At 39.4% G+C, this 26,192-nt stretch overlaps 1 protein-coding gene across 1 annotated transcript in view; it reads left to right on the top strand.

Annotated features, from left to right (window-relative positions):
* LARS2 (leucyl-tRNA synthetase 2, mitochondrial) overlaps window positions 1-26,192 on the top strand; it is a 204,955-nt gene that overhangs the window by 151,533 nt on the left and 27,230 nt on the right. The window contains exons 11-15 of the mRNA XM_044678902.1: window positions 3,482-3,580; window positions 8,591-8,728; window positions 22,644-22,744; window positions 24,718-24,900; window positions 25,877-26,046. Coding sequence (XP_044534837.1) covers window positions 3,482-3,580; window positions 8,591-8,728; window positions 22,644-22,744; window positions 24,718-24,900; window positions 25,877-26,046 — 691 coding nt within the window. The remainder of the gene's footprint in view (window positions 1-3,481; window positions 3,581-8,590; window positions 8,729-22,643; window positions 22,745-24,717; window positions 24,901-25,876; window positions 26,047-26,192) is intronic.

The raw sequence follows: 26,192 nt of genomic DNA, 5'->3' as shown, positions 1-26,192 counted from the left end.
ACATGCAAACATTTTCAAGGCATTCTTTTTCATCTGTATTGGTAGTGGCACCACCACATTGGGGCTCACTGATGCTCTGTAAATCAGGGTAACTGCTAGTTAAGGGGGCAGATAGGTGGCTCAGTGGATAGAGAGCCAGGTGTAGAGACAGGAGATCCCAGGTTCAAATTTGACCTCAAATACTTCCTAACTGTGCAGCCCTGAGCAAGTCACTTAACTCCCATTGCCTAGCCTTTACCTCTCTTCTACCTTAGAACTGATACTTACCATTGATTCTAAGACAGAAGGTAAAGTTATTTCCAAAAATGCTAGTTAAAAAGATGAAGTTGGAGAAAACAAAAGGACCTAGCCAAATAGCTAGAGAGGAACTCAGCATTGCAGGCGATATCATTTTAAGGGCTTTTAGGTATTTATGTTCAAGCTATCTCAAAAAGGGAGAGGATTCTAAAAGAATTGAAGAGATCACAGACAGTGTTATTACCCGAACTAAGGCAACCAAGAAGATCCACAGATTCATCTTTACTCTCATAGGTGACTGGAAGTTTTAGAGAATATTTAATTCCACTGTCTGTTGTTCGTTGATTGCCCAAAGTATTTGATTCAGTAAAGCCAAACAACCTTCAAGGATTTACTCCTTTTTGATGTTTTCCTCGTAGATCATATATGATTCCTTGATAAATCTAGCCACACAGAAATAGCTTGGTTCAGTGATCCTATGGAGATCTTTAACAAACCACAAAACAGGAAAATTATATGCCCTAAAAGGTCCTGCAAATATGATGATCATATTTGGTCCTTGAATTCTTCCCAGCCAGCTCAATGAGCTATTTAGCCATTTAAAAGAGACCAGCCTGACCAGCCACAAAGGAAAAATCAAATAACATTTGTGACATAGAGTTGAATAGGCAGCAGGTTAGCGTATCTGTCTAGGTCCCTGGCATGGATCCTACACATGGTCATTGTGCTTAGCCTAGAAAGGAAAAGGAGCAGAAGAGTGGACTGGGTAAACTTTGAGCAATTACACAGCATTTTCAGTGCTCCTCAATGGATTCCTGCCATGAAAACCCATCTCTCTTAATGCCAGTAGCCTACTAATGCTGCTATGTAATGCTGGAACACCTCAGTCTCAGAAGAATAAAAATTGTAAATTACCCAAAGAATAATCAAGCCAAAGACATTTATAGCAGGAGAAAGTAGGCTGTGACGTATTATTAATGGTAGCCTAAGTAGAAAGAGTCACATTTTAGAAAATCAACAAGGGTTAGTTTCCCGAATGGGACATTAGCCAGATGATAGTATCACATCTTTCGTGCACTTCACCAGCATCAGTCATAGTTACTAAAAAATACCCTGAAACTTGGAATGGGGTTTTAGGACTAGGAGGCTTTCACAGCCCCTGGAGGCCAAAAGGCATTATAAGGTAGACGAGGCCATTGTACAGGAAGGCAGTCTGCTAAGAAGTAGCCCAAAGCTGTCTTTTTTGCCGAGAACATCTTTAAACTACCCAGGAGCTGAGGGCTTCCAGTTCTGTCAGTGTCTCATCTGCCACTGAGGGCTCAGTGTACCAGATGGCTACTTTTGAGCAATGAAAATATTATCCTGAAACAAAATACCGTCAAAGTAGGATGGCCTCCTGCCTTTTTTAGCTTGGCAAGTTTTATTATCTTCTAAATTTTTGACCATTGAATAAACAGAGCATTATTTGGCTTTCTTGAAAGGTAAAAGAGAGGAATACTGTAGGAAACATAAGCAATGTAAAAACTATATCTCAATATAATTTTTTTTGAAAGGGGCATTATAGCATGTTCAATTTAACTTATGTAATAAACACATTAACAGTAAATGTGAAATAACCTATATTTCAGATTACATCAAAAAATATTGCCTGTATTTAATTATCTCCCAAAATAAAAAAAATGGTCTTAATATTGATTAAAAGCACTCAATGTGGGAAACTAAATTTCCCACAGAGACACATCTCAAACACACTAATAGCAGGGAATTTCCTGGCTGTCATTGCTAGTGTAATAGTAGTAGTATTAAAAGAGCCAGTAACCATCGTTTGATAGAATGGGAAAGAGAGAGTCTGTAAGGTGAGTCTCTCTTCCAGCTCTCCCCTGGGGCCAAATATACACTGGGAGACTTTAAGGGGGTGTCACCCTGAAACTGGGTGACCTAGATGGTCGTGCTGCCCCACAGGAGTTGGGGACGAGGCTTCCCTATAAGATGAGGTATATGGTACCCCAATCCAATTCTGAATAAGGTCGGGTTTCACACAAACCTCCCCCTAATCAGATAATTTCATAGTGGGTGGTCTGGCTTCAGATGGAGGCAGCCAGACCAAGCTGTGGTTCCCTTCTCCCTCATTGTCTCTCAAGCACTCTGGAATGCTATCTGACCATTGAATGGCTTTTGTTATTTGCAATTCTGGGATTGGGAAAAGGGGTAAAGGACAGAAGGATTTTGGGGTGCCCTCTTCTCTGTTTCTATGGGTCTGTCACTTAGGAGGGAGCCTTTGGGGTTCTCACTCCTAAGCTTCTTCCCCCGCCTCTTCTCCTTCTGTATCTGTTTCTGTCCTTTTCTGTTTCTATCCTTTTCTATAATTCTAAGGTTTGACTAAAAGGGGATCTCTCAGCAAGGTTGGGTAATGGGTTAAGGAGACTAAGAAATTGCTCTCCAAATGGAGTCCAAAATTGAAGTCTTGATGGGTGAGATGCAATGGAATGGCTTTGATCAGGGAATCAGGGTTTAAATTTCCACTAGAAGATCCTTAGGAAACCCTCAGGACTGGATCCGAGCTGGGATATCCTCCTCCTCTCTCCTCCCAGGCCTCCGCCTGAAGACCTCTCCTCTCCTTCTTTCTCTGAGAAAGTCCCAGAATTCTCTCTGGCCTCAACTGTCAGCAGCTCCTTCTCTGGCTCCTTTGGTTCCATCCCCCTAGCTCAAATCCCATCCTTACACTAGAGCCTGGAGTTCAAAAACAGAAAGGAGTTGCTTTCAAGAGGTTACCAGATCTACCCTTCTCTACTTGGCTACTTCTCTTTAAAACAAATAATCAAGTAGCTAGATAGTTCAGTGGATACAAAACCAGGCCTAGAGAAGTGAAGTCCTGGATTCAAATTTGACCTCAGACTCTTCTAGCTGTGTGACCTGTGTGCCATTTAATCCCCATTGCCTAGTTCTTAGTACTCTTCTGCCTTGGAACCAATACCTAATATCAATTTTAAGACAGAAGGTAAGGGTTTAAATAAAGACATGTAGGCTTGAGCCTACAGGCTAGTTTGATTATGGGTTTGGGGGTACTTTTACATTATTGTGCCTGTGTTTCTATAGTCTCTCCAGCTTTTGTCATTTTCTTTTTCGTCATTTCTGCTAATCTAATGGATATAAAATAGAATTTCAAAATGGTTTTGTTCTATAGTATTTTTTCTCATCAAAAGCCAGTGGAAAACTTCTGACCCCAAGTCTTCTCTGTTTCCAGGTGCAAAGGCGCAGCCAAAAGAGAGACTGACACCATGGACACCTTTGTTGATTCAGCCTGGTATTACTTCAGATATACAGACCCGTGTAATACTCACAGGTAAGCTCCCTTACCCATAGGGGAATCATTGGGTTCTCTTTTACCGAACAGAGTGAAAATGAGCAAAGAGATGGTATCCGTGCAGCACTCAGCTCTTCCAGATTCGACTAAAGCCTTCCTTGGACCCAGCATCCTATCTCCTGCACCACACCTGAGTGCTTAATAAATGCTTACTGACAGCCTGGCGGACTGATTGACTTTCCCTTTTAGGGGCATAAGTTCAAATTCTATGTCCTCAAGCCAAGATTACAGAAATAGGCCCCTCACTCTGTTACTTGCAAAATAAGTCTATTTTGGGGGGCAGCTAGCTAGGAAGCCCAGTAGAAAAAGCCCCAGACCTGGAGTCAGGACATGGGCCTCAGGCACTTCTAGCTGTGTGACTCTGAGCAAATCATTTGACCCCATTTGTCTAGCCTTAACCCTTCTCTTAGAGTTGTTACTGGGGGGAGGAGAGTAGGAGGGAAGGGCAGCTGGGTAGCTCAGTGGATTGAGAGTCAGGCCTAGAGATGGGAGGTCCTGGGTTCAAATCTGGCCTCGGACACTTCCTAGCTGTGTGACCCTGGGCAAGTCACTTGACCCCCATTGCCTAGCCCTTACCACTCTTCTGCCTTGGAGCCAATACACAGTATTGACTCCAAGATGGAAGGTAAGGGTTTAAAAAAAATAATTATAATTATAATTTTCTGAATATTTTTAAACCATTATCTAGGCAAAGAGACAGCAACCAATTTGTAGTTCTAGTATAGTCCTGTAGGCCTCTCGCATGTGAGTACCAGCCTGCCAGGATTCACAGGGAAAAGCTACTAATCAGTCTTGCCTGGGAGTATTTAGATTGTCCCTGAAATGCTTGGAATGTGTTCTCCCCAGGGATTAGTTAGGCCCTCAGACTGATAGGACCAAAGAATTGAGAGCTGAAGAAGGAAAGCCCTGCCTTGCCTGCAGCTTTGTGCTCCTTCATGCCCTGTTCCTTCTTTGTTCATACTTCACCCCCTTCTTTTTTTTCATTTCTTGAGGGCTCATCTCATGTTTTGTTCCATTTAATGTTTTAGTATTTCACATTTTTATTTGCTTAGTCTTATAACTGTTCTTCTACCATGTCAAGTGCTAGCAGTTTGCAATGAATGTAACTGAAGAAGTGACTTAAAGGCTAATATTTTGACCTCTAGAGAGAGAAGTAGCTTGTCACAGTGGAGAGAACTGACGTCAGGCAAGGTTAAAAAGATCTGGGTTCAAGTTCTGTCTCTAACAAATGGTGGCTGTGAGGGACTTCTCAGTATCCCAGGCAGATCCCTGCAGCTGGAAGGGCAGGTACTGATAGGTATTGTAAAGGAAATTTTCTCCCTGGGAGTTTCCTATGCTAATGAAAATGCAGATCCATTCCCTTGATCCAAATCCATTCCATGACACCAAAAAGCTTAGCAACCCCTTTAAGAGAAGAACCAAATCCTGACTATCCTGACATTCTCGGGTTGAAAAAAGTGAAAAGTTACAGCTAATTAGAAGGACGGTTCAGCTCACAGTCTCTCTCTGGAGAGGCCAGGAAAGGAACTGTCAGAATACATTTTCTTTTCTGCCCAAAGGTAACAAAAAACACCATCTCCTGGGCCATGGCTCTTATCGCAACGCACATGGTACGTATTTGCAAAAAAGACCATGAGAATAATTGCAGCTTATATATTAATGTTCATTGTGGCAAAAGAAGAAGCAGAAAAATTCTACACACACACAAAAGAAGGAAAGCATGGCACTACACCCACCTAACCAAAATCAACCTGAGAGCCTTAAAATGGAAGGACAACAAACAGAAGAAAAATAGGAAAAAAATCTGCAAAGATTATTTTATAGCAAGTATTTTCACCATCAAGGATAGTCAGTAGAATCATCAACCTTCAACGCTAACATTCCAGTCCCAGGTGTGCTCATAGAGGAGGCAGAAGTGGAGGTATTAAAGACCACAAAAATGAAAACAACAGTTGGGTTAGACCCAAACATGCCTAGCACAGATATGTGCTATAAGTGCCCCAACTTGGATGGGATACTGAAGGATCACTTTACAAGGTTTCTGAAATAAGGGAAGCTGCCAAAAGAACATGGAAAATCCTGAATGTTATGAATGCTGAGAGAAGAGGCAACAGAGTTTATCAACAACAACCCTACATACCTTCTTTCCCATTTTTATGACATTTTTATGAGAATAATCTACCTACACACAAGGGCAACCTCAATGAATGTATTAATCGAGAATAAGTACTTTCATAACTGGTATTTCACAATAGATCTCATCTTTATCATCACACAACTTGACTGAAAGATGCTGAATAGAAGATCTTAGTATGCTTATTTGTTGGTTATAAAAAAAAGCATTTCATTCAGTAGAGCAAAACACCACCTTAAAGACTCTCTTCTAAAAAGATATCTCCCAACCATACATCAAAAGAATACAAGCTAGCCCAACACTATCATGGAGGGCAAATTTCAGGTAGAAATCTCCTCCAGATGCCAGTTGTGCTGCTTGCATCAGTGTTCAGAATGGAGCCTCCTGGACAACATTCATAAGTCCAAAGTATCTGTTTAAACATTCTATATAGGAAAAAACTGATAGATGGAAAATAGCTGTCTAACTACATGCAGTCAGATAAACAACCTAGAACACTCATCTATCAGTGTGGATAAGGATAAATGGATGGATGGACAGATAGAAAGGCATCTTGGAAAGATATTTCAAAGAGGAAACAAATTGATCCCTGAATTAAAGAAGAAGAGAGCAGGCCGAACTGTCTACAAGAGTAAAACTCCCTTAATTACCACAAACTTCCTCCACAAACAAAAGGCCATCTTTTCAATATCCAGATTCTCCAGGCCATGTGGTATGACTACAGATTGGAAGATTTAAAAGTAAGGATTGCTGGGAAAGCTGTGTGGAAGCCCATGGGGAGTATGAGCATCCTAAAACCTAGGACAAAGAACCATGAAGAAGTTCAATCAGGAATGTTATGTGGGGAGGCTGGGGATGAGAGGATGACCGTGGGACACCCTGATAGTTCCACTGGTATTGTCTCAGTCTCACAGCAATCAAGGTATGCCCCAGGCTCATTGGATGAACCCCCAGTGGTGAATTTGTGAGAGTGTGTGGACAACGCTTGTACTCAGTAAGCTCATAGGATGGACTGCAGACTGCATTGTTGAAGGAACATCTGAATCAATAAAGGCCCAGCTCCATTAGAGTGGAACTAGTACAAGAGGCTCAGCCATCAAATTATTTTTGACAGTTCACCCTAAAAAGGCATAATTACATTCAGTAGGCTAATAATTTTCATAGCAGTCCCTTAATATAAGACTGAAATTCAGATTTGAAATGTCCAGCTTTTTTTTCTTTTAATATCTCTGTTTTTCTGTTGTAAAAACCACATTGCCCTCTAATGGCAAAAACTCTAACAACCTCAGTTATCCAGTACCAATAATAAAGCCTGAAGATGATCATAAAATTAACATACACAGAATTCCAGAGTGGGAAGGGATCTCAAGGCTCTCTAGAATAGACCTGATCAGTAACTACTCCCACCCACCCACAGCATGTTTGACTAGTGGTCACCAAGACCTTCATGGGAAGCCCTCCAGGGAAGAGGAGCTCCTTCCCTACTCCTAGGACAGACAGTTCCATTTTTGGACAGCCACTGAGCTAAAATGTGCTTTTCTATTGTTTTCTCCTGTTAATCCTAGTTTTGCCTCCTAGGGCCAGAGAGAACCAGGATGATCCCTCTTCCAAAGGACTTCCCTTCTCTTCTTTGTATATAGTCATCAATCACTCTCCTCTCCCCTCCAAATCTTTGTCCTCATAGGGCATGATCTTGAGGCCCTTGACATGCTTGGTCACCTTCCTTCAGCAGTCAAGGCTGAAAGGAATCCAAATTCCTGCATCCTCTCCCAATGCCAGTCACTTTGTAAATGAGGAAACTGAGGAGAGCACTGAAGTGATTCACCTGGATATTCAAACTCGTTTTCAAGACTGCGGTGAGCCCCTTCTTACCATCCTTGCACATAACACCACATTATCATGAGAGGCGCCATGATAGTCCAGGTCAAGGAGTCTTAGAATCCAGAAGGCACCTCCCTTAGGTGCTAATCTGAAAAGGAATTCTGGGGGAGCTGCAGTTCTGAACGACGAGAAGCACACTCAAAATTCTACCCTGATGACGTTACAAGTCCAAGCTTAAAAAGGGAACCTTGTCATGCACAGTGGAGATGGTCTCTTTTGTGCAAAAGGAATCACATGGCTATTACACTGGCTAAAACATATCAATGCATTCACTAGCACTAGAGGAATGTTAGACCATTTTTTCTATTTTATAATACTCTTCTTTAAAATATAATGGTTATTTTATTGTTCAGTCGTTTTAGTCACATCCAGTTCTTCATGACCCCATTTGGGGTTTTCTTGGCAAAGATATTAGAGGAGTTTGCCATTTCCTTCTCCAGCTCATTTTAGAGATGAGGAACTGAGGCAAACAGGGTTAGGGGACTTGTCCAGGGTCACACAGGTAGTAGGTGTCTGAAAGCCAGATATGAACTCAGGTTCCTGACTGTAGGCCTGGGTCTGTATCCACTGAATCACTTAGGTTAAAATATGATTAGAAGAAAAGCCCTGGTATAACCTATATAACATACATACATATATGTGTGTGTACATATATATATATATGTGTGTACATATATATATGTATGTGTACATATATATATGTATATACATATATATATGGAAGGGAAGAATGGAGAAAATCTAAATTACAAAATATTGGAAAACAATTGTCAAGAATTGTTTCTATGTGTAAATAAAAAATTTTTAATTAAAAATATGGTTAAAAGAACAATATGGTTATCATTCCTTAATATAATTCATTTCAAGAGATAAGAGATATTCAGATAGAATTATGCTTCCCTGATTAGAACTGAAGAGTTATTCCTGCCTGACAAGCATGTGCTCTTATTTGCTCTTGTGCCCCTTTCTTCTAGCCCCTTTGACAAAGCTGTCGCCAATCACTGGATGCCTGTGGATCTATACATTGGAGGAAAGGAGCATGCAGTGATGCATCTGTTCTATGCAAGATTCATGAGCCACTTTTGTAATGCACAAAAAATGGTCAAGCACAGGTAAGCATTACAGTTTCCTAGACAGTCACTTGGAAATTAAATACCTTCCCGAAGGGGAAAAAACCAGTGCTATTTGAGGGAAAGAATAAAGAGTTCCGTTTTCCAAGTCTACTTTGCATATGTTGGTAAGCATCAACCATTTGCTCTGTTCCTCTGTGTCCAGTACAGAAGAGGACTAAATTTGAAATCAGAGGACCTGGGTCCATGAGTTCAGCCCTAATTCTGCCACCCACTCTCTGCATGACCTTGCACAAGTCATTTCAGCCTCTTGACCCTTGGTTTCCCCAACTCCAAAATAATGGAGTTGGACTAGTGCCTCTTCCAGCTGCAAATTGATGATCATGTGATCCAAACGATAACTTCATCAATATTTGTATGCGTTGTTCCCAATATCAGTAAAAGATTTCAATATAAGTATATTCTTTTTTCTTGTTTAAAATTTCTAAGTTTCAAGACAGAATAGTAAAAGTTTACCATATTGCAAAGCTTTTTGTATTTTCTATGTGTATGTTTTCACCTGTCCTCCTCCCAATTGGGGAGCCATATTCTCCAAAGAAACCCTTCTAGCACTGTTGATGAAAGGATATAATGAAAACAAATCAGAGAACCAAAATAGGTATTTGCTGAAATTAAATCTGCTCCTATTAGCCTGTGTTGGCAGTGTTCTCCTGACCCATTAATAGGATTCAAGAAAATATTTGTTATTCCATATTTCTACTGGAGATTTTAAAAATCTGTGGAATTTCAAACAGAAATTAGAGAATGGTGATTCTTTGAATAGGTAGCTGATACTCTTCCACTGACCTGTGTGACCAGGAGCAAATCTTGTAGCACTCCCTGCCCCTCTTCATCCCTTCATCATGGCTTCATGTCATCATCTGAACCACGAGGTTGGATTAGATGGCTTCTGGGGTCTTCTCCAGTTCTTAATCTACAATGGTGTTATGTACTGCTTTGTCAGATAAGTATTTCATTGGCCAATCACATGCAAAAACAAGTTTCTTCTCACCACAAAATATCTTAAACCAACACACTAGCTATTTTAATGCAATTGCTATGAAAATATTGTTAACAGAAATCACAGATGACAAATAGCTTTAGAGAGAAGAGATAAAAATGAAGGATTGTGAAAGAAAATGGTTAACATCTCTTAGTCCTGAATTTAAAGGCCAGGTTAGGCATAGAGCATTTATCCCACTCAAGGAACTCCAGACAGAAGAGATCATGGCAGAGGTTTCTGACTCTTTGAGGGAAAGGAGAAGGTATCATCTTTTTTTTAAGATAATAGATTTTTATAGATATTTTTAGTCATTGCATCACCTACATTTCCTCTCTTTTCCTTCCTCACTCCGAGAGGAATCCCTCATTTCCTTTTTTTTAAAGATAAAGAAAAAGAAATCAGCAAAATTATCAACACCTTGATAAAATCTGAATGTCACATCTTTTCCTATCCAGCCATGATTCCCAACCCCTTGCATACATTATCCATTTGTATTTATTGAATGAACAAATGAGATATTTTAAATTTGAGTACAGGGTTTTTATACCTTTGTTATTTGTGGTTGTATTTTGATTCACAAAGAATAGCCACATTCTTAACTGTATGTTTATTCCATTTCTTTTTATGACACAGGTTTTATTCTATAAGTATTTTTTTTCAGTTGTATGAAGATTTGGTATACAGAAATTTGCTTTACAACCAATTCTGAGGAATGCCATCTAGTCTATCGATATACCTAAGAGCTTTATTTTCAAAGTGATAAATTTCATAGGATCATAGCTAGAAGGAGTCTCGGGGGGTATCTAAGCCAACCCTCTCATTTTACAGATGAGGAAACTGAGGCCCAGGGAGAGGATGGAATTCAACCAGAGTTGTCCAAATAAGGTACATCAAGAGTTATATTGGGCCCAGGTCCTCTTGAGTGTAGAACCTGTGTTCTTTCTACTATACCATTCAGTTTTGTGCCAGTAAGTAATTTGTTTTAAGTACATAAAAAATTTAAATAGTTTTCATGAGCCTCTGGGGAAGAAAATTAATGGACTATTTTATTTGATCAATATGTTTTTGGCAAAAACTAGTCCGTCATAAACAAGTGAAAATTGCTTACTCTCCTATACTCACAATTCGGAATTCAGCCTTTGAGATTGTCAAACTTTCCCAAAAAGCTTTTAACCTACTAATGGTAGAGGAGAAAAAGAAAGAATCATGTTAATTCTCAGTGTGTAGGTGTACTCTCCCTCCCCTGGGTAGATTTGTACCTGAAATATGTGTGAGCAAGTGAATTTTGTATAAGTGATTACTCAGCTTTGTAATTTCAGGGATATTTTATCTTCATTTCTGATTCATCTTCCCGTTGGGAGCAGCTCCTGGTAGGACAGCTTTCATTTTCTCTGCCCTTCACATTGCTTTTTCAAATAATTATCTCAAATGCATCACTTAAATGTAGGCGGGAAGCTCCCTATTTGCGTCAAGTCTAACAAGGGAATTCAAGTTCACGTTTGCTGGTTGATTTACCCAGCATGAAAATGGAACCTGTCATTTGTGTTTGCTACCACCAGGTGGCTATAGTTGCCCTGATTTGTCATTTGACCCACTAGGTTCCTCCCAGAGACATTGTGAACCAGTATGGAAATTGGCATCTCTGTCTATTGGGGGGGACGGGGCGGAGAAGAAACAGAAACCCAGCTCTATGTTAAGGCACGAATAGAGGGAGAGCTTTGGAAACTGCAAGATCTGAGTTAAAATTCTGCCCCTGCTCCTGACTAGCTCAGTGTTGGTGAGCCTCTCAGGCAACTGACTAAAACTCTTCAAGTTCCAGAAGGGGTACTAATCTGCTTGGGTGGAGAGCAGTTCCCACACTGGGAGTTGCCTATGTGAATAAAATTATATCTGAGCCCAAAAGTACTTTAAATAGGTTTGCTCTTTCTAAAATTAGCTGAACTTAATATCACTATGTATCATGTTAAAAATACATAAAACACTTCTAAAGAAAATAATACCCAGGTATAATTTGGAACCTTTCTTACTTGTTCTTTTCTGTCAGGATTTCCCTGTTCCTTCTCTTTTCTCTGTATTCCTTCAAAAAGAAAAATGTTTGGGATCCTTCCCTCACTTACAAAGATGTAAGAAACCATGTGCTTGTCCTTTATTTTCTAGATCTGTGGTTTCACTTGGTTAATCTTTTTTTTTTTTTAAATAAACCTTTACTGTCTGTCTTAGAATTGATACTAAGTATTGGTTCCAAGGCACAGGAGTGGTAAAGCCTAGACATCTGGGGTTAAGTTGCCCAGGGTCACACAGCTAGGAAGTGTCGGACCAAATTTGGACCAAGGACCTCCTCTTTAAGCCTGGCTTTCTATCCACTAAGCCCTGAGTTGCCTCTTGAAGTTATTCTTTAGCCATTCCTTCACAGCTCTGAGCAATGTTTTCTTTTTCTTTTTTTCCAGATTACATATTGATACAATTTTTTTTTTATTAAACCCTTACCTTCTGCCTTAGAATCAATACTAAGTATTGGTTCCCAGGCAAAAGAGTGGTAAGAGCTAGGCAATGGGGCAATGGGGTCTTGCTCAGGGCAAGGGCTAGGCAGTTGTCCAGGGTCACACAGCTAGGAAGTGTCTGAGACCAGGTCTGAACCCAGGTTCTCCTAACTCTACGCCTGGCTCTTTATCCACCAGGCTACTTAGCTGTACCTCCCAATTATTTATGTGTGTGTGTGTGTGCCCACACATGTATATATGTGTATATATGTGTGTATTGTGTATAATGTGTATATATCATATAACATGTATATATGTGTGTGTGTGTGCATGTACACACATATAAAACCTTCACCTTCTGTCTTAGAATCAATACTTGTATTGGTTTCAAGGCAGAAGACTGGTAAGGGCTAGGCAATGGGGGTTAAGTGACTTGCTCAGGGTCACCCAGCTAGGAAATGTCTAAGGCCAGATTTGAACCCAGGACCTCCCATCTCTAGGCCTGGCTCTAAGTCCACTGATCTACCCAGCTGCCCCATCAATACAATTTTTAATAATAATTTCTGGCATTTTATGATCCATTTTCTCTCCCCGTCCCCTCCCCAAGAAGACAGGTAATGTGATATAGGCTGCACATACATTATCATACAATACAAATACTTCCATGTTCATTATCTTGCAAAACAAGACACATTGTTTACATTAGAGAAAAATTCATGGAGGAAATAAAGTGAAGAATATATATTTCAGTCTGCATTTGGACTCTGTTTCTCTAAGGCAGTGGAAATCCTTTTTCATCATGAGTCCCTTCAAATTGTCCTGGATTCTTGCCTTGTTGATAATAGTTGTCATTCACAGTTGATCATTGTACAGTATTGCTGTTACTGTGTACAACATTCTCTTGGTTCTGTTCACTTCTCTTTGCATCACTTCACAGAAGTTTTTCCAAGCTTTTCTGTGATCATCTTGCTCAACATTTCTTAGGGCACACTAGTGCCCATTACAATCCTCTACCACAACTTATTGAGCAGTGTTCTCTATTTCACTGTCTACCACGGAAATAAGTGCTACAATATAAAAAAGGCAGCATCCCTAGTTTCCTACTGCTAGCTCTCTTCCCTCCCTGTCATCTACAAGAAAGACACAGATAACTTTTTATTTCTCTATTAAAGTAACTCCCTTGTAGTAGTTGTTAGCAAACACTGATTATTTAAAACCATAATGTCATGCTTAGAACCTTCCTTAGAAATAATCTAGCTCCCTTCCAAATTTTCATTGGGTGGCATGGTGACAGAAAGCTATTATGAGTCCAGTAATAATGATAGACTTTAGAGCAACCCAAAAGGTAACTCTACCCATGGACATCACCAGGTAGTCAATATTGAAATCAGATTGATATGTACTTTGTAGCCTTAGGTGTAGAAGCTCTCTACAGTCAGTTAAAACAAGATATGGAACTGACTTTCGGTCAGATCTTGAGCTTCTTATTGCAAAATTCAGACATAATTGAAGAAAGTAGGAGAAACCATCAGATGATATGGGTATAACCTAAACTACATCCCTTATGAAAAGGAAGTAGAGGTGATAAACAAATTTAAGGGTTCAATCTGGTAGATAGACTGCTAAAGAACTATTGACAAAGCTTTGCATTATTGTCCAGGACACAGCAACAAATAACATCCCAAAGAAAAAGAAAAACAAGACAGCAAAATGACTGTCAGGTGAAGCTTTACAAATAACTGAGGAAAAAAGGAAAAAGAAAGAAAGAACAATATCCAATTGATTGGAAGATTTCAGAAAATGACAAGAAGGGATAAGACCTTCTTTAAAGAGCAATGTAAAGAAATAAAAGAAAACAATAGAATGGGAAAGACAGGAGCCCTCTTCAAGAGATTTTTAGAGATTAGAGATGTCAAGGGAACATTTCACACAAAAATAGCTCTTATAAAAGAAAAAATGGTAGGGACTTAACAGAAATAGAAGAGAGGTGGCAGGAATGTACAGAAAAAAAAAAACTATATGAGAAAGAACTTAATATCCCTAATATCCACTGTGCTGTGGTTACTGATCTAGAACCAGACATCCTGGAAAATAAAGTCAAGTTGGCCTTAGGAAGCATTGCTTACAATAAGGCTAGTAATGGAATTCCAGCTGAGCTATTTAAAATCCTGAAAGATGATGTTGTTAAAGGGCTGCACTCAGTATGCTAGCAAATTTGGAAAACTTAGGAATGGCCACTGGATTGGAAAGGATCATTTCATATCCCAGGCCTAAAGAAAGGCAATGCCAGAGAATGTTCAAATTACCAAACAATTGTGTTCATTTCATATACCAGCAAAGATCCTGCAAGCTAGGCTTCAGCAATATATGAGCTGAGAATTACCGGAAGTGGAGGCTGGTTTTTGAAGAAGCAGAAGAACTTGAGACCAAATTGCTAACATTTGCTGAACTGTGGAGAAAGCAAGTGAGTTCAGAAAAACATCTTCTGTTTCCTCAACTACACTATAGCCTTTGACTGTGTGGAATGCAACAAAATGTGACAAGTCCTCAAACAGATGGGAGGAAAAAGTCATCATACTTATCTCTGAGCAACCTGTATGTGGGTCAAGAAGCAACAAAACCAAACATTGAATAACTGATTGATTTAAGATCGGGAAAAGAGAATGTCAAAGTTGTATGTTGTCACATTATTTCTATAACTTATTTTCAGAGTATATCATGTGAAATGTCAGGCTAAATGAATCAAAAACCAGAATTAAGTTGTCGGGTGATAGTGGAAATTTGGGGTTCATTTGAGTTTTAAATATTTAGATATATGACAGACTTCCTGTGGACATTTAGGAGACTTGGAAACTACATTTCCCATGATTTCTCTTGTAATGCAGGTAGACAGGAAGTGTGATTATTTAAAAGAACAGTATAAGACTCCTGAGGTCATTAGAGGTAGGCTCTTTGGTACGAGGGAGCCAGGTGGGCAGAAGGTATGGCAGGGGATTTGAATTAGATCTTAGCAGGCGCATGGTCTTCTTTATTTTCCTAACATGGCCTTAATTAAAATATTAATACTTCTATTTACATCCATCTATATCCATTTTAATCATAACACAGGAGAAATATCAACACTCTAAGATATCTACCACTTCGATGGTGGAAAATGAAAAAGAATCAAGAAGTCTCTTGATGAAAGGAAAAGAGAGTGTAAAAGCTGACTTGAAAGCTAGCATCAAAACAACTAAGATCTTAGCAACTTGTCCCATCACTTCCTAGCAAATAGAGGGAGAAGATATGGAAGCAGTGTCAGATTTTACATTTTGGGGCTCAAAGATTACTTCTAATGGCAATTGCAGTGATGAAATTAAAAGCTTGCTCCTTGGAAGAAAAGGTATGGAAAGTCTGAGCAGCATAATAAAAAATAAAGACAGCACCTTATCAACAAAAGTCTGTATAATCAAAACTATGATTTTTTCCAGTTGTAATGTTATGATGGCTATGAGAGTTAGACTAAAAGAAAAGCTGACCACTGTAGAGCTGACATTTTCAAATTGTGCTATACAAGGCTTCTGAGAGTCCCTTGGACAGCCAGGATAACAAATCAGTCAATACCAAAAGAAATTAATAAATCCTATTCATTGGAAAGACAAATGCTGAAGCTTAGTTAAATACTTTGGATATAATTATAATATATCCATATATAATAGGATATAATTATAAGACAGTACTTAATAGAAAAAACACTAATATTAGGAAAGATTGAAGATAAAAGGAGAAGAGGGTGACAGAGGATGTTATAGATATATAATGGCATGGAAGCAACAAACATAAGCTTGGACAGACTATGGAAGACAGTGGGAGATAAAAGGGCCTTGAGTGCTATGGTCCATTGGGGTCTCAAAGAGTCGGACATGACTGAACAACTAAATAACAAGAGATTTTGGAGCCAGAGGAGACCCCAGAGTTCACTGATTGCAGCCTCCTTATTCTACAGAGATGTTAAGGGTTTTGCCCAAGGTCACACAGATACAGTATTAAGGAGCAAAACTGGAATTCAAACCAGTTTTCTGATAACAATCCATTGTGGTTTCTAGGACACCATGCTGTCTCTTTATATAAACTTTCCTTCTTATAGAGTCCCAGAAGCTCCTCTCAAAAAGAGCTTATACTGATCAACAAAAGGTTTTAAACATTTTTTTTTTAAACCCTTACCTTCTGTCTTGGAGTCAATACTGTGTATTGGCTCCAAGGCAGAAGAGTGGTAAGGGTAGGCAATGGGGGTCAAGTGACTTGCCCAGGGCCACACAGCTGGGAAGTATCTGAGGCCAGATTTGAACCTAGGACCTCCCGTCTCTAGGCCTGGCTCTCAATTCACTGAGCTACCCAGCTGCCCCTGGTTTTAAACATTTTAAAAGCATAACCAAAGATTTTTCAGATGATACATGGTCAATTGAAAATATCACTGACCTTGGAGTCAGAAAACAATATTTTTTAAAATGCACCCTGCCTTTTGCTACCAATGTGACCCTTGGACGGTCTTGGCCTCCCTGGATTTCAGATTCCCCATCTGTAAATGAAAGGGATTAGACTAGATGACCTCTCGCATTCCTTCTAGTTCTAAATCTGTGATCCTATTAAATAGGGACCACTTGGTAGATGATTAAGTCATTTCTGTAATGTTTATCATTAGATCCATGTTACCATGGGCATTTCTGATAGAACCTTTTCTCTGAGGAAAACTTAATTTGCCTGGTTGCTTTTTAGTAGGAAGAATGACTAACCTCAGTTCTGACACGATATTCAGTAAATGTATTTAAGAGAAACCCCTTGGATCAGAAATCAAATTAGGTACCCACTCAGGTCTAGAAGCACAGGCCTAAACAAAACTCATTACTTTATATTACTTTGTCTTTAAAGTTTCATAATCTCTATTTCCAACTGCAAATACATGTGCAGTTGGCAGACGTTTTTTGTCCTGCATGCCTAGCAATAACATTGAATAGAAGTGGGCTTAGCTGGGAGCAGAAAAGTTTACATTTGCATTTGGTCAGTGAGCTCAGGGAAAAAACAAATTTTTCCAGCTCCTAACTGTTTTGCCTGTTTGAATTTTCTACCAACCCTTACCCTCCACCCCACCCCCTAGCAGCCTACAAAAATTACTGAACTATGAGGCTCACTTAGACTTGCTCATCTGTCACTCCTTGCTCCTATGAGATGAGAAATAACCGGAATTATGAGAAACGCTTTCAATATCCCTGGATGTCTCCTGTTGGTTTATGGTTATGTTACTTTGAAAAAAGGCAAATGTATCTCATCTTGCAACACCAGAACCAAAAATCTTTGTTGGCAAAGATTTTTAATTATGTACTTTATGTTCAAAGATCCCAGAGTTAGCCAGTGGAAACTTGCCTCCCAGTAAAAATAGCTGGCAAGGAATAGGGTAGTGATTCCCAGTGTGATCGACTTGGTGGGAGGCTACCCTTTGGCCAGCATCCTCTGCCTTCCCTTCAGTCGTTATTGTAAAGGGTCAAGCAGATTATCCTATTCCTGTAGGTAGATAGGAGTGAAGGACATAGACTAACCAGTCTTAGATACTTGGATTTCCATTTCTTTAATAGAAACAAAAATGGCTGCCAAGATGAATCCTTGTCACTTTTTGCATTTAATTCTTCATTTTACAAGAAAAAGCTGGTGCCTTCAGATATGAAATTTGCCAAATTGAAATGCATAACATAGAGAGGTTTTCCTTTTTAAAGAAGGAGGTTGTCCCTCAGTTGTAGTGACTGTTAAAATTCATGGTCTGCTCATCATGAGCACTTTTTCACAATCCATTACCTCTGATCAGAACAGGAGGTTAGCTATCTAGAAAGGGAAAATGAGGCTTTATTAAAATTTTTCAGAATCTATGAAGCCTCTTCAGGACCTCGTGACAGACCTCCTAAACATTGGTTGGGATGGGGGTTATCACAGAGCACATTGACTGTGCTACCATTTCAACACCAATAAGCTAGCAACCTCAAGGGACTCAGTTAGAAAGAATGGATAATACATTCAGCAGAAGCAACCCAAATAAGCATCTTTTGTTGGGCTGCAAAATTTTGCATGTTCATGTTAAAAAGGAACATAAACAAATTCACCTTAAATATGAAATGTTTGGGTCTCTTAGAACCTGTCAAATGAAGGGGTTGAGATAAACAGACTCTTTCATCTCCAAAAGCCTGAGATTCAAAGACCAGCTGTTTAGTTACACACATTGTCCCTTTTCCATAGTCCATCCTTAGGGGTGGGGATTATTTTTAAAATCAAGCTCTTTTAAAGTATCTTAGATGGGAGTGTGTACCATGAGCTTTATAAATGAGCAAGTCAGCTATTGGTGTACAGTATTAATACTATGTCCTTATTATCTGAAATAATATGGTGTGAATTTTAATATCCTCTTTAAAAAATCTAGCTTCAGATAGTGTTCTCTGAATTACAAATAGGCTAACCCAGATATAATTTAGGTACTTTCATGATTTGCAACCTCAGAAATAACTCTCATCTCTTCTCCCTTGTTTACCTCATTCAATCAAATCTTGTTTCTACTCCATAATATGTGTCTTATCTGCCCCCTTGTCTCTATTCACACAGTTCAGTCCTCCCTTTATCACCTCTTGTCTGGACTATTACAATAACCCCATGCTTTGGCTCCCTACACCCAGTCTTTTCCCTCTCTGATCCATCCAATATACCTTACCAATTGTTTCCCAAAGTAGTCTAACCACATCATTCCCTGCTTAAGAAGCTCCTCCATTTGTATTTTCCCCTGCATCTAAGCTCTCTTTTATTTAATTTTTCAACTCACTCTTTAAATGATGAGTTTAACAATCATCAGCAAACAGACATTTCAGTATGCAAAGAAGCATAAGGAAGGCTTATATAAGAAACCTTGAGCTTCAGGTATATGAGGTAATTTATTGAAAAACAGTATGTTGTGTATGTGTGTGTGTATATATTATATATACATACATAAATATATATATTTGTGTGTGTAAAATTAAACACCTTTTTTGCGTGCCAAAAATTAAACTCCTTTTTTCCATGCTGGGCACTATGCTAGACCCTGAGAAGATTCTGAGTATGTATGTGTAACTGAGTAGTTACACACCTGCTTTTTTTGGTTTTTGTCCTCTTCTGCCTTTGTTTTGTTTTCTAGGCTTTAAAAAAAATGTTTTATTAATGCCATTTCAGTGTGCATCAATCACTACCCACTATCCTACCACTCCACCCCCCACTAGAAAAAGAATTATGGCAAACACTTTCAGTATCCCTGATTGTCTTCTCTCATCTTCAGAGGGTTTTATAACAAAATTGTACAATCTAGGAAAACAGATCAACACAATGGACACATCTGAGAATGCCAATCTCATTCTGTATCTAGTTCATCATCTCTCTGTCAAGAGACAGGAGTTATATTTCATCATCCATCCCTTGAAATCACTATTATTTGCTGCTTTGATCAGAATTCTGAGGTCTCAAAATTGTCTTCCTTTATGTTGTTGTCATCACATAAATTATTCTGCTCATTTCACTCATTATCAGTGCATACAGGTCTTCTCATGCTTTTCTGAATCTATCGTATTTATATGTTCATAGACCACAATATTGTTCAGCCAGTCACCAATTAATGGGCACCATTTTTGTTTCCAGTTCTTTTGCTACCACAAAAAATGCTGCTATAAATTTTCTTCTACCTCTGAGGCCTCTCTCTCTCTATCTATCCTTGATTTCCTTCTGGTGTAGACCTAATAGATACACAAGTGGGTCAAATAGAAATCCAATGACTTGGGATATAGTCCCACATTGTTTTCCACAATGATTGAACCAGATCATGCCTCTGCCGTCTGTACATTAACATGCCTGTTCTCCCCAACCCCTCAAAGAGCAACTGTTTTCTTCCCTTGCCATCTTTGCCAATTCAAAGGATAGGAAGTAGAACCTCAGAGTGACTATCATTTGTATTTTTCTTATCATTAATGATTTGGAGCATCTTACAGCCCTCCCCAAGATGTCTCTGCACATATCTTAGAATAACCTATTCACATAGATATTGTCTCCCTCATTAGAATGGAAGCTTGTTGAGGAACTGGATGGTTTTTGCACTTTCTTTGGAACCTGCAGCACTTAGCAGTGATTGCAAAGCAGTAAATATTTGTGGATTGACTCTCCAGCCTACATCTCTAGGCTTGTTGCCTGATGATCTCCTTCATTCACAATACATTCCAGTCAAAATGATGTTCTGTCCCTCTTGCCTGAGGCTTTGCCCAGGCCATCTATCCCCACCCCTGGGAGTGCTCCCTCCTTGCCTTCACTCCCTGGTCTCCCAGGCTTCCTTAAAAGCACAGTTCACAAGTCCTCTCTTGAAGGGAACCTATCCTGATCTCCCCAGCTGCTAGTGCCCTCCCCTCCAAAAATTACTTTATACTTAATTTCCTATATACCTGCACTTTCCCTTCACTATAACATAAGCTCTTTTAGGGCAGGGACTGCAGATTTTTGTCTTTGTATCCACAGTGCCAGGTACATAGTAGGTGCTAACAAATATTTGAATGAATTTATTTGTATGAATTGTGAAATAAATTGATTTATGAGATTTATGTAGGACTTTTATCCAAACCCAGCTCAAATCATTTTCTGGCTTTGACAATTCAGAAAACTAGATAAGAACAGTACAGCTTCTAGAGTCTGAAAACCAATCATAGCTGAGATCCATGTGCCTCCGGAATGCAGTCTTCCTACTCTTATCTGGTGTAGAGTGGTACACTTTAACCTCTGGCATCGGGAGAAACAGGAAGGGGAGAACCTTCCTTCAAAGAAGACTTGTTTATTTTGCATGAACTTTTTATTTGGGAGGTGAGGGGGGGCACTAACAGAGTAGTCACTCAGCTGCAAATGAGAACCTTCCTCTTTTATTACTCTGTCACCAGGCTGGTGGGAGGGAGGCAGAACCTGGAGGGTCTGGCACCAAGCACAAGGAATTACTCAAATGAGTGATGTATTGCATTAGCATCCTACTCACTGCTATAATTCTTTTCTCCCAACTCCAAATCCCCCCATCACCTCCTCCCCAAGAAGAAAAGAAAAAAGGTGAGAGAAAGAAGGAAACCTTCAAGTAGAGCCTGGAAATCACTTGTTAGGGATGTTGGAGAGGAGCCAGCCTATTAATGCCAGCATATAAAATGCTAAGAGATAAATTATTTTTGCCCAAGTGACCCACCCCTTCCCTCTCTTACATCTTTCTTTTTTCCCCCCAATATTCCAGTAAAAAGTTTCATTTTTAATTGCCTCTTTTCATATCACTAGGATTAAAAGAACAGTAACAACTGGCAGGTCATTCAGGCTCACTCCTTGTTCATAATCATAACCTGTCTAAATAAAGTGGCATTGTAAAATAAAATGAGATGCCCATTAAATTGACAATGAAATTCCTTTGATTTCCATCCTCGGAGTTGGGTTCCTGCAAGTTGGGCCTCTTTGAGGTTAATTGCTTTAGCATCTTTTGGTAAAAACCATCCCAGTTAGTGGCCTGAGTCAAGTAAAAGAACTATGTTTGCATGTTGAAAGGTACTATCATCCAGATGAATGTCAGAACTGTGAGCGCTGCTCTATAAAAGCAGCTGGTAATCTTTAAGATGTAAATAGAGTTCCATCTCACCCAAACCTGGTGACTCTTTGCTACCTTTTTTGAAAAAGATATAAAATATGTGTACATATTCTCAATGAATGTCTCTTCTCCACAAAATAACTTAGGACAGTACATTCAGAACCATTTCAAAGCTAAATTGATTGGGCTCTCCAAGTAAAAGAATATATACTTAAATTTAAATTAGAGTTAAAATAGTTATGTGATAGTTGTTAACAATAGAGGTAAGAGGAAATGTGTATACTTTATCCTTTGGTTTTAAATGGCTAGTAAAGTTGTAAGCTGCTTGAGGCCAAGGCCATGCTTTATTCCTTTTCTTGGGTCCTATAGAGTGTCTCATCCCCGAATGGACAGGAGTATATTTGAAAGATGCCTGAGAGGCTTGTCCCTTTATTTTACAAATGGGGAAACTAAGGTCCTGATGGGAAAGTTACTTGCTCAGGGTCATACAAACTGTACGAAGCAGAGGTAAGATTCGAGCCCATTTTCCAAATTCCAATCTCCACTGCACCACGCTGCTTCTTGGAGATGGCACTCCATAAATCCTAACTCTTTGGCTCTGGTGTTTTTTTTGTCTCTCTGCATTATGTGAGGCCTTTCATTGTGCTTGTGATCATGAAAGGCTTTTTAGTGACAATTGTTTGCCTGCAGGCATCATCAGTGTGTACTTGTCTTTGTTTCATAAAGTTCATGTCTGTTTTGTTGTTTTTTACAAGTTTGCTTCCAACCCACCAGTTTCCTTTTCATTTTATCTTTCCTCAGAGAACCTTTTCATAAGCTGCTGGTTCAAGGCCTTATCAAAGGGCAGACATTCCGTCTACCATCTGGCCAGTATCTGAAGAGAGAGGAAGTTGATCTCACTGGTAAGAAGCAACATGGAACATTTGGTACAGGTGCAGCCAGAAAGCCTGAGGCCAGCTCAGAGAAGAAGAGGTGCAAGTCATGGATATGTGACAACCTAGGACCTGAGATTGTCCCATTGTGTGACCCAGCAGAGCTCACTTAACCTCCCTAAACCATATCATCATCTTTCCACGTGGGGCTTAGATTCAATCCCTACAGACATTTCCAATTCTAAAACTATAATCCTAATCAGTAGTCATTTAGTAAGCACCTATTATGTGCCAGCCTCTGTGCTAGGAATGATGGCTATAAGGACAAAAAAGGAGATAATCCTTATTCTCAGAGGAAATGGTGTTTGTCATAATATAACAGCAGAATTGATTTAGCAAGATTTTATTGTTTTACTGAGCTACCTCTGGCCAGCATAAGTAACACTGCCCAGAAGCATCCCCATCAAACAGTGTTTAACAGCCCAAAGGGGGCCTCATTTTGTACAGACCATGGCAGAACTGAACAGAAAGGCATCATCATTGCCCACCACCAAAGTGTCTCCCTCGGAGGAAAATGAGGACTTTACTTCCCTGAAAGCCCTGGAGAATATTAAAGTAGCACTTTTTTTTTTTAAAGGCATTAGCAGGGCTCAAATAAACTGTAGCATAAACACCCTTTCAGTTCCCAGACCCCTAACCAAGCAACTGAATCCTTTCTCCCTCTCCCATCCAGTGATTTTCCCCTTCACTCCTTACCATTCTCTGTGCCTCAAGGAATTTTTATTGATAGCATTTGGGGTTGAATTCTTGCCCTAAAATCAGAACAGAAACCGATAATCATATATTCTTTCCTGCTCTTTTCCCTAGTCATTTACATGGTCGTGAAATTAGTTTTTACAGTGAACACAAAGGAAAGTGCTGATTAAAGAGTGACTTTGCCACCCTTTTATATTGAAATAATTGTAACTTCTCTCTGAGCACAATTTTCCTCCTCTATAAATGAGGAGATTGGACTGAATGATCTTGAAGATCCCTCCCAACTTGGCATTCTCTGCTTCTCCATCTTGTCATTGCCCCCAGCTCTGCCACATAGGCACAGGTTGTGTGTGCTTTTGAGTTTCTTCATTCATGACCTGAGCAGTGTGAATTATGTATTCTAACTGGCTCTTTTCAGTTTCAGACCCAGTGACTCTGTGGCTCCTAAAAGAAAGAAGTCGTAGATTAGGAGTAGGGTTTTGTTTGAAAAAGAGCCCTTTTTCATAGTATAACACTGAGAAAAACTTTGATATGTATTATGTAAATAGAGATATCTCTTCCACTTTGCAACTTTCCCCATTGTGGTTTCAATCATGGTTCAGCGTAAGAAGTTAAGTGGAAGACTTTTATTTCTGATTAAAAAAAGAAAATATAACTAAATAAATTAAATGGGAATTTGGGAGGAGTTCTGTGAAAGCCTCACATAACATGTGAAGACCAGCATAAAAAGGTTAAAATATGCAGTGTATATCTATATTAGTACAATATACAGAAATATATAAAATATATGTATAGTATTGAATAATATTTTAATACCATAAATATACAGTTACTTTTTTAAAGTTAAAATAAGTAAAAAAATTAAAGTTTACCCAAAAAAACCCATAAAAGCCAGCAGATGACACATAAAGGCTAGAAATGTAGAGCTATCTTTAAAAGATTAGTAACTCACAAATGTATATAAGGTACATTTGTATACTTATATATAAACTTTAATATATAAACTGTACACCCCATAAAAGAAAAAGAAAAAATGCAGATTCTTCTCTAGTATGAAGAGAAGACCAAAACATTTTACACAACTTTACCAGAATGCATGAATACTGTGCGATGTGGAAGGAATGCCTGTAAAGAGGACTGTTGAAATGGATTCTCTCAGTCTGACACATATATCCAACAATCACTTTTTTTTATATTGGTTTGACTGACTTCATTATTCCAGATGATATTTTCCTTCTTCTCTCTAGGATTGGAACCTGTTCATGCAAAAACCAAAGAAAAGTTAGAGGTGACGTGGGAAAAAATGAGTAAATCCAAGTACAATGGAATAGATCCTGAGGATGTGGTAAAGCAGTATGGGATCGACACTGTGCGGCTGTACGTCCTCTTTGCAGCCCCTCCAGAAAAAGATCTCTTGTGGGATGTGAAAAGTACGTCATCTCGCCCCTCAAGCTTATACTTGTTTTGTGAGGTCAGAGGCAGTTTGGGAGAGTAACAAGGATGAAAGTCTAACATTCAGGGAAACAAAGACCTTTTTGCCCCATACCCAGCCCTCGAGAGGTTGATTTCCTTCAACACTTGCCTTAGGGCTGCTCCAGGCCAAAAAGTCTATTCCCTTTCAGAATGAGTCTGAGAAGTCTGGCCCAAACTTGAGTCAACTTCAACCTAAAGGACCCAGCAGGGGAGGTTTACTAGAAGGGAAGCTTTCCTGGGCCAGCTCCATTTCACCCTCAAAAGAAATCTACCATCCCTCAGGTTCTTTAGATTAGAAATGACTTGACAAGAATAATTCTCCTGGATTATTTGGTTCCTGAAGAGACTACATAATAGCCTCTAGTTTTGTCATTACCAACTGTATGATCTGAGTACAGAGATAGACTTGCCCAGGGAATGGGAATGGCAAGATGGAAGACCCTACACAAGTCACTAAACCTTTCCAGGCCTCATTTTCTTCATAAAAATGAAGGTGTCATTTAGGTGATCTGTGATGTCTCTTCGAATTGTAAGGAGCTTTGTAAGTAAGGAAAAGAAGAGGATTTGGAGGATTCGGCATATAGGATGCACTTTAAACTTGAATGTTGGATGAAAATGAACCTCATTGTAATTAATTTCTATCTCCCTTCTCCATGGTGCGTCGTAAGCAAATGAAAGAGCCACTAGACCAAGTGGTACTAATTAGCCTCTAATCTTGAGAGAGCTCCTTGACCTCTCTGAGCCTCATGTCTCTGCTCTATAAAATAGGGACATCTATTCTTCCACCCCCTGCCCCACAGGATGGGGAAGAACATGATATCAAATGGGCATGAACCCTGTACAAAGAGAAAGCTCACTCCTACACATGCCTTTTTCTGTTCATTTTTAACTAAATCTCTCTTGTTCTTTCCCTTTCCCTGGTGCTGACCTCAGCCGATGCTCTCCCAGGAGTGCTGAGATGGCAGCAGCGCCTCTGGTCCCTGACGACCAAATTCATCGAGGCCAGGGCTTCTGGGCAGGTGCCCACCCCTCACGTACTGAGTCACAAGGAGCAAGAGGAAGCCAGGAAGCTTGGGGAGTACAAGAACTCTATCATCTCTCAGGTTAGCAAGCTTGCGGAAGCTCTGATGGGCGCAGATCACAGCCTTGTTGTTTAACTTTTTTTTGATGTCTGTAGTCTTTTTGACCAAACTTTGATCCCACCTTCTGCTATTACCTTCTGATCTTTAATTCCTTTGGCAACCTAAAC

The sequence above is a fragment of the Gracilinanus agilis genome, chromosome 5, assembly GCF_016433145.1.
Source record: "Gracilinanus agilis isolate LMUSP501 chromosome 5, AgileGrace, whole genome shotgun sequence".
Lineage (NCBI taxonomy): Eukaryota > Metazoa > Chordata > Mammalia > Didelphimorphia > Didelphidae > Gracilinanus > Gracilinanus agilis.
Note: the sequence above shows the minus strand (reverse complement) of the source record. Positions and strands in the feature narration are given on the sequence as shown.